The 9,235-nt window shown below is 45.6% G+C and overlaps 1 protein-coding gene across 1 annotated transcript; it reads right to left on the bottom strand.

Annotated features, from left to right (window-relative positions):
* Positions 1 to 880: 880 nt before the first annotated feature.
* Positions 881 to 1,715, bottom strand: LOC102407187 (60S ribosomal protein L7-like). The gene has a single exon (XM_044927294.2). The coding sequence runs from the start codon at positions 1,677 to 1,679 to the stop codon at positions 933 to 935; it is 747 nt and encodes a 248-aa protein (XP_044783229.2). The 5' UTR covers positions 1,680 to 1,715; the 3' UTR covers positions 881 to 932.
* Between the last annotated feature and the right edge of the window lie 7,520 nt (positions 1,716 to 9,235).

Raw genomic sequence — 9,235 nt, 5'->3', positions numbered from 1 at the left:
TATGTACATTGCATATGCCATCCTGTGTGCTCAGTTGCTCAGTCAGATCTGACTCTGACTCTTTGTGACCCCATGGACTGTAGCCTGCCAGGCTCTTCTCTCCATGAGATATCCGAGGCAAGAGTACTGGAGTGGGTTGCCATTTCCTACTCCAAAGGATCATCCCCATTCAGGGACCAAACCAGTGTCTCCTGCTTTGGCAGGCAGATTCTTTACCACTGAGCCGCCAGGGAAGCCCAGATATTGTATATACTGCAAAATAATGATAAGAAGTCTAGTTAACATTCATCACCATGCATAGTTATCATGTTTTTGTAACACACTGTGTATCTTTTAAAGCTACACTGAAGCAATTTAATTTATAGAAAATTGACATACACACAGATGTTATCTTCTCACTATATTTTTATGTCCTTATGGACAATTGCTTTATTAAAAAAAAAAAACTCCCCAGGTGCCTGGCATCTTGCCTTATACATAGTTACTCGACTGACAGTTGCTGAATGAAATAGTGAACAAAAGTCAAAGTGGAGAGTAACAACTTATTATGTCTTCAAAAGCAACAGAGTGATATGCACAATTAATGCTTTAGAGGAAATCTGACTGACTTCCTAAAGGCTCACTCGGGTTAATTTGCTAAGAAACCTCAAATTCAATCCCACCTCCCTCCTCTCCGAGTCTACCTAGTAGATGGAGGGCAGCCTGCTTGTACGGAGCAGCACCACCACGAGGGGAATCCTGTGCTACAGTGATCAAGTTTGGCACTGGTGGTTAATGACACTGTCAGAGCTTGTCGGTTTTGTTTATGTGTCTGCTTCTCTGGGGTATGCAATGAAAATGATAAAAAGTGACTTTTATTTTTTTTATTTATTTTTTTTTGTTTGTTTCAATTGTTTATTAACCAGATTACAATAATAATCCTGGTAGATACCTTAGTTCATCCTTCTAATAAGCCTGTTGATCAGGTCTTCCCTGTTGCCAGCATCTCCACCTTCTACAAAATGGGTGGTCTTTTTCTTCATTCCACCTCGTGGAGAAGACAATTTAAAGGGCCACAGGAAGTTGTTTGCTTCTTTGAAACGTTTTCCAACGGTATAGATCTCATGAATCAGATCCTCCATGCAGATGATTCCATATTTCCCAAGAGATCGAGCAATCAATGCGTTGTCTGTCAGGGCAATTCGCTTTTTGTTGATTTTGCCATAACCACGCTTGTAAATCAATTCATTTACAGACTTCAGATTTGGGTACCCCCATGCAATGTATGGCTCCACAATTCTCAGCATGTTAATTGATGCCTTGTTGAGCTTCACAAAGGTGCCGTTGAATATCTGCCCGAGGCGAAGGAGCTGCAGCACCTTTCGAACCTTTGGGCTCACACCGTTGATACCTCTGATCCTGATGACAAACGCCAATTTGGGTTCCGCGGGTACATAGAAGTTACCGGCTTTTCGTGCCATCCTAGCCATTCGAATTTCAGTTCTGTACATCTGCCTGTATTCCTTGTGGTAATCCTTAGCTTTTTCATAGATAAGCTTCCTCCTTGCCTTTCGAAGCATCTTTTGGGCAAACTTCTTTCTCAGTCGCTTGATCTTAAGCTCTGCGAAATTCTTCCGCTTTTTCTTAAGGGTTTCTGGCACAGCAGGAACCTTCTTTTTCTTCTCTTCTGCACCCTCCATGGTTCCAGCTGGGAAAGAGGGAAAAGTGACTTTTAGGACCCCAAGGTAACATGCTTATTTGATGCTTAGAATAATTTAGGGCAGTAGATATGAGTCTTTCTTACCCACTTTTGATTTCCTCTCATTTGATTCAAGTCCCAATAATGCATTAGAGCAATTCATGGGAATAACACGGCATTCTGAAATTTGGAGAGATCCTACCTTGTGTATTTCTGCCTGCCTTTGGCTTAGATAAAGATCTTCCTATATAATTAGCCTAACATTTCTTTTGGATAAACTTGGGAATCCAGGGAGAGAATACAGTGCATTTCTGTGTATTTCAAATGCAGAAGAAATATCTATCCAAATTATTTGACCACAGATGATCACAGTACCGAAGAATGAACAAGAGTGGTCATTGAGCCAAACCTCATAGACAACAGTACCTAACAAAGTACTGTGTCCCTGATAAGATTGAGGATCTCCAGACAAGAGCACAAACATTTTACTGTGTTCAGCACATGCTAATGAGGAGCCTCATTAGGGTTCGGCTATTTCCTTGAGGTCTAGATGGCATCTCTGGGGTGGGTGCCTGGCCGGCTCTTTCCTGGGTCCCACTGCTCCTGATTCAGAGCTGTGTCACAGGGCAGCCAACTCATCACAGCTGGGCCTCCCTACCCTCCCTCTTCCACATCTTTGCTCTCTTCCTCATCCTTTGTGGAAGGGTGATCTTAATTCCAGAAGGACCTTCTGCATGCTCTCACAGACAAACTGACGGCCAGCACCAGAAACCTTCCTCACAGTGGGCCCTGAGAAACGATGGAGAAACATGTTTCAGAGTCACTCACAGAAATCAACACAAGAAGAAAGGCTGGTCAACAGGACAGTTAGCAAGTACTTAGGACACATGCAGGGCGCGGGCGGGGCATCGGATTAGACTAGAACGGGGGTGTACTTTTGTCTCTATGTCTCACAGTGAGTTTATTAACTCTCTAGCAGTGACTACAGCACTAAGGAAAACCGTGCTCAGATTCTCTTTTGAATCTGTACAAGGTTAGAGGTGACTGCGGCCAAGAGATGATGCACAAAGAGTGCCAGAGGGGGCATCCGTAGGCCTTAGCCTGTCCCTCACATTCTACTTCCCTTTGCAAGGACAGACTAGCACCAAGGGTCAAGGTTAGAAAGCAACGTTAGTTCTCAGAGTCAAGCAAACACTCTTTCAAGGATATGCCAGTGGGCTGCCTTCCAGAGGGTGAGACATTATTACAATAGCTAATCTTATTATTTTTTGTCCCTTTATTTAAAATTCCCAGCATGTCTGAGGTGGATATCATTACCCAAGTTTACAACGGGGGCAACTAGACTCAGAGGTGAAGGGTCTCGCCTAGTAACCTGACCACAGCATCCATGCACTGACCATCCGACCACTCCGTCAGACCCTGTGCCCCTCTGCCCCTCTGTGTGCCTGCCATCAGCACAGTAACCTTCCCTGACCACTGAAAACTACTAAAAAGGTAGCCTAGACTTTCGTTTGTTTGCTTTAAGAGGAAACAGAAACTCAGAAGGGCAATTCAAAGTGTCACACACTTGGTGACCACAGACGGACCTAAAACTCTGTCAGAACACCTGGACTCAATCTCAGTTGGTTCCGTCCAGGAAGTCACGGCACTGCTGTACCCTCTGGGCATCAAGCACCTGCCTTTCTACATGGCTATATTTTTCTCTGCAGTGATGATAACTCTGACTTTTTGTTTGTGATAGTTTGTCTGGTACTAGAAGGTTGGCTCCCAGGACAGTGCCCTGGGCTGTTTCATTGTCATCTGACTCCCCAGCACCCACTGTTCACTAGTAGATAGACACCAGTGAGGACCTGCAGAATGAGGGGGTTTCTAACACCCATGAGTCTGTGCTGTGCTCAGTCGCTTCAGTTGTGCCTGACTCTTTGTGACCCCGTGGACTGTAGCCTGCCAGGCTCCTCTGTCCATGGGATTCTTCAGGCAAGAATACTGCAGTGGGTTGCGATGCTCTCCTCCAGGGGATCTTCCCAGCCCAAGGATTGAACCCGTTTCCCCTGCCTCTCCTGCACTGCAGGCAGATTCTTTACTGATGAGTCACCGGGGAAGCCCATCCATGAGTCTAACCAGCTGTAAATGCTGCTAAGTCACTTCAGTTGTGTCCGACTCTGTGCGACCCCATAGATGGCAGCTCACCAGGCTCCCCCGTCCCTGGGATTCTCCAGGCAAGAACACTGGAGTGGGCTGCCATTTCCTTCTCCAATGCATGAAAGTGAAAAGTGAAAGTGAAGTCGCTCAGTCGTGTCCGACCCTCAGCGACCCCATGGATTGCAGCCTTCTAGGCTCCTCCGTTCATGGGATTTTCCAGGCAAGAGTACTGGAGTGGGGTGCCATTGCCTTCTCCGAACCAGCTGTAAATAGTGAGGGGAAATTAGCTCGGGTCGCCTCTTTGGGCTAACAAACTTACATCTTAACAGGGATTTCTCTACAGGACTTTAACACAGAGAAGTGAATTCTGTGGTGAAAGCAGGTCGTTTGGGGGTCAAGTGTTACCCAGAAGAGTTTCTGCATTCCTCAGGTAACCTCCTCAGGGACCTCCTGTGCTATGAGGGGCAGCTAGATCTGAAGTCTGTGATGTAATTCAGTGATGATGCTCCTGGTGGACATTTCAGGGAGGAAAGAAAAGTCCTTCTGGAGGACCACTTGTTAAGTCTGGGGAAATTGTGGTAGTAATTGTGGTGCATGGGCTTAGCTGTTCTGATGCATGTGGGATCTACCCCCACCAGGAATCAAACTTGTGTCTCCTGCTGCTGCTGCTGCTAAGTCGCTCCAGTCGTGTCCGACTCTGTGTGACCCCATAGACGGCAGCCCACCAGGCTCCCCCGTCCCTGGGATTCTCCAGGCAAGAACACTGGAGTGGGTTGCCATTTCCTTCTTCAATTCATGAAAGTGAAAAGTGAAAGTAAAGTCGCTCAGTAGTGTCCGACCCTCATCGACCCCATCGACCGCAGCCTTCCAGGCTCCTCCGTCCACGGGATTCTGCGGGCAGGAGTACCGGAGCGGGGTGCCATTGCCTTCTCCGTGTGTCTCCTGCCCTGGCAGATAAAAGGATTCTTTACCTCTGAGCCACCAGGGAAGCCCAGAAAAATCTGTTTTTTTTTTTTTTTAAAGTCTGGTGGCGGGCTGCACCACACTAAAGGCACACAATTATAATGAAATTCAATAAAATTGATGTAATGAGTAAGGTCTGCATATATAATTTTTAACTGCTCTCTTTGGCATGAGGGAAGAGCACATAGATCAAATCATCTGTTAAAAATCCGTGCCCCCAAATTCCCCAATTAGTTTACTACTACAGTTAGGACCAAGGGACTTAGTGAGACTCTCCCTGAAGCTTCCTTTGCTCAGTTCAGGAATTGAGGAGGGTCCTGTGTGTGCCCTGGATGCCTGGGGGGATGGGGGGGTGACTGAACAGGACTCCTCTGTTTGCTTACTTATGTTACTCCTTCCCCACCCTGTCCTCCTCTTAGTGTTTGTTTCCAAATGAAATCATCTCCACTTCGCCCGGACTTCATCAACCCCGAGAATTCAAAAGAGATGCAAGCGGCCCCGCCTCCTTATGAATATGGAACAGCGAGGGGCTGGGAGGAAGCACAAGAGGAAAGCCCTGCAAGAAATTCAACCTCTGTCGGCCTTTAACGGCTTCGGCCGCCCCCAGCCTCCACCACGCCCTGCACGGCCGGCGAACAATAGCGCAGCCCAGAGTCCCGGAGGCGTGCTCGCCGCGGCAGAGGACTCCCTGTATGTTGGTCGCTCCAGAAACGTGGCTTTTGAACAGCCCTTCGGAGCCCCGTCTGAACTCGGCCGGGAAGGTAGCAGCCGGACCTCTTCACCGTCTCCCGCCCAAGCAGCCGAAGGTCCCCCCTTTGTCGTGCGAATGACGGGGACGCAGGTGTCCTCGCGGTGGCGCCCGCCGGGGCCGAGCTCCCCTTCTGTTTCCCCGTGACCTCCTACCCACCCGAGCTCGGCGCGGGGTGGGCGATCCCGCCGGAGACCCCGCTGACGTGGAGGGATGCTGAGAAAGGTAAGCAGGTTTCTGCGCCCGCGGTCCCTCCGCCCTCACTCTTGGGGAGGGGATCGCCAAGCAGCAGGTAGTTGAAATCCCGCGTCCGTTCACACTCTCTAAAGCGACGCTGAGAGTAGGCGAAGGAGCGGCGTGAGAGCGCGGCCGCAGCACTGGAGAGCAGGAGGTTTGAGAAGTTGCCGCGGCCCCAGCAGGTGCAGCGCAAGCGCGGAGCTGTGTCTGGGAGGCTCGAGCACCACCCGGAGCCCGCGTTGCCGTGGCAGCGGGGGCGGGGCCCGGTCGCGGCATACGTCGCCATGGTAGCGGGGGCGGGGTCGAAACCGCGGCGTGCCCGGGTTGCCAGACGACGGAGGAACACGGGGAGAGGTTCACGGCATCTCGGAAGCTTCTCAGAGGACCAGCCATAAAGTCTGATGTTTCTTTGACGCTCGGCTCTGAGGTAACTGCAGCCTATTTGCAGCGTTGTTAGGTAATCAGGCTTCTAGGTTACCGCCTACTCGATGCTTTAATACTCTGTTTTTGAAAATACTTGGATTGTGGTCAGAAGGAAGACGTGAAAAAGTAGAAGATATCCTTTCTAAAGCAATAACAAAAAGAGGTATTTTTGTTTCTTCGTTTACGTGGATATCCCTTAATTATTATCACTTAAAAAAGTAAATAGAGAACCTGGTTTGGATTCATGAAAACGAATGGACCATCGGCCTTTTGGGCATATTAATAAAAATCTTTGCAAAAGTAAAGCACATACAATATTAAAATTCAGACAGTTGCATCTTAAAATGTTTTAGAGAGACATGACTCTTTAAAAGTATGTGAGAGAATTAACTTCATTCCCCTCCCCCCACCCCGGGTATTTTCTCTTTTTTCCCTTAAAAAAAAAAAAAGATTTATTTATTTTATGTTTTGACTGCGCTGGGGCTTTTTTGCTGCACAGGAGGTTTCTCTAGTTGCTGCAAGCAGGGGCTACTCTAGTAGGGGTGCATGGGCTTCTCATTGCCGTGGCTTCTCTTGCAGAGCAGAGGCTCTAGGCACGCGGACTTCAGTAGTTGCGGCTCCTGGGCTCTAGAGCACAGGCTTAGTAGTTGTGGCCCACTGGCTTAGTTGCTCCAAGTTATGTGGGATATTCCTGGACCAGGGATTAAGCCCATGTCCCTTGCATTGCAGGATGGATTCTTCACCACTGGGCCAGCAGGAAAGCCCCTCATTGGGTATTTTCTTACATGTAAATGTGCTGGATAATTTTGGCTTGTTATTTTAAAGATTTAGCTATACACGACAGAAAAAGATTGGCAAAGAATTTGAATAACCTTTTTCAGAGCAGTGACTGACAGCTACAGAAGGACTTGCACCTACTCTCTTTTCCTTTTATCCTCCTATAGCTAAGAGGTGTTTTTTTTTTTTGGTTTTTTTTTTTTTTTTTTTTTGGCATTTTTCATTTGTTTCTCCAGATTTAAATTGTTTGCCAAAGACATGGATCTGCTACCAGTACTTAAGATGTATTCCACACACCAGGCTCTTTCTTTCTTTGCCTCCATTTAAAACTTAACTATGTGTCATTTAGTTATTCGTGTATTCACTCATCAGACATGGGTTGGGGTTCTAATTCATGCTGTGTATCTTGCTGGACTTGAGAGAAAAGGAGTGAGTGGTGAGAGGGACAAAGTTGAATTAGAAAAACTCACTGTTTAGGGAGAGGCGAAGGCTGGTAAGTGAACAGAATCCACTATGATACTTTCTCACTTAGGAATCCACTCAGAATGGGCTCTGTTACTGATAGGAAGCGGTGCCCTGACCATGCTTGCCGTCTCAAGGCAAAGGTACCCATTGAGAATATGAGGAAGGTGATGCTCAGAAAAGTACAGTGATTTTCCCTAGGACTTACAGTCAGAAAGTGGTTAAGTCAGGATCTAAATTCAAACATGGTTGCCATGACATCCTGATTCTGAAGCATTAAACCATTTGACCCAATGTCCCTACAAACCAAATTATCTTTGAAGTTTGTGAATTTCCACACACACACAAAAAGAAACCTATGTAATTTTCTTTTTGGTTGAACTGTTTCTAAAGCAAGGTATTTGAAAAATCAGATATCAATTTCATTTTTGCAAAAGGTATGGTTTTCCTACTGGACTCTTGCTGTCATCAATAATCTCTTTTTTTCCCCCCAGGGGTTCCTAAGAAGTTAATAAGAAAATTAAGATCTGGTTATTAAAATCATATTTTAAGGATATTGGAGGTACTTGTGTATTAAAGCATTCTATAGTACAAACTGTTACAGAGTTAGACTTCTTTAAAGCAAAATATATACTTAGTTATCATTCATGTTTTTATTATCTTTCCTGATTTTAAATCTTTTCAATCAGATTTGTTAGTCTTTCCTGGCATTGTCTTTAGACGGGTGATAATTGAAAATCGCCTTTTGAAAAGTTGTCCTAGAAAGTTCAGGTTTGTACCTGGCTTGACCTGCAGTTAGATTTGGCTACTTACGCCCCATCACAGCCCCGAAAACCACTGTAAAATAATTTTATAAGTGTTTTTACAGTTAAAATATTATTTTCCTGAACAGATTGCAGAAACCAGATCTTTTGTGTCTTTAGAATCCTCCTCTTAAAACTAAGTGCAACACTCTTCATAATTATTAATTGGTGGGAGAAACAAAAAACTTTTATCAGGTCAATGAGATATAGAGTAGAAATAATCTTTTAAAATATGTATATTCAGAGTCATAGAAATTCTAATTTTTTTTTATCATGCCACCACACTCTAAAATTCTAGGTAGTACCTACTTTGCAGATAGAAATTTTTATCCAAATTAATTAACTATAGATGATGGCAAAAGGTAAGAAAAGAATTAACAAGAGTTATGGTGACTAGTACATAAATTATTTTCCAGTGTATTATCTTAATTGAACCTCACAACAACCATGCAAGTGTAGGGGAGGAAAACTTTTTCCTCCATCCTTCTGGGTTCTTCGTCTAGTCTAATAATTGAATTGACATAAGAAGGATTAACAGGAGAAAACAAATTTAGTTATATATGTAGAAGAGCCCCAAAGATGTGAGATCCAAGGACAAGTCTGGGAGCTGAGGCTTCTGTAACATCCTGAGCTGAGGAATGGGATGGGGGCCTGAGGCTTCCATGGGCAAGGGGTCATTCCCAGGACAATGAGAAAACAGATGTTTGGTAAGTTTGGTAGTTGCTCTGCCGTACAGATCAGTCATTCAGATAACAGTTCTGTCTGTAATACCCTTTCTCTGAGTCAGGCCTCAGTCTAAATTCCTGTAGGAAGTTGCATGCATGCTAAGTTGCTTCAGTCATGTCTGACTCTTTGAGACCCTATGGATTGTAGGGTGCCAGGCTCCACTGTCTATGGGATTCTCCAGGCAGTAATACTGGAGTGGGTAGCCATTCCCTTCTCCAGAGTATCTTTATCAACTCAAGGATTGATCCCAGGTCTCTTAAGTCTTCTGCTTTGGCA

This window comes from Bubalus bubalis, chromosome 13, assembly GCF_019923935.1.
Source record: "Bubalus bubalis isolate 160015118507 breed Murrah chromosome 13, NDDB_SH_1, whole genome shotgun sequence".
Classification (NCBI taxonomy): Eukaryota; Metazoa; Chordata; class Mammalia; order Artiodactyla; family Bovidae; genus Bubalus; species Bubalus bubalis.
Note: the sequence above shows the minus strand (reverse complement) of the source record. Positions and strands in the feature narration are given on the sequence as shown.

What these genes read in the sequence shown, in the direction of transcription:
- LOC102407187 (XM_044927294.2), bottom strand. Translation starts at nt 1,679, where the DNA reads ATGGAGGGTGCAGAAGAGAAGAAAAAGAAGGTTCCTGCTGTGCCAGAA.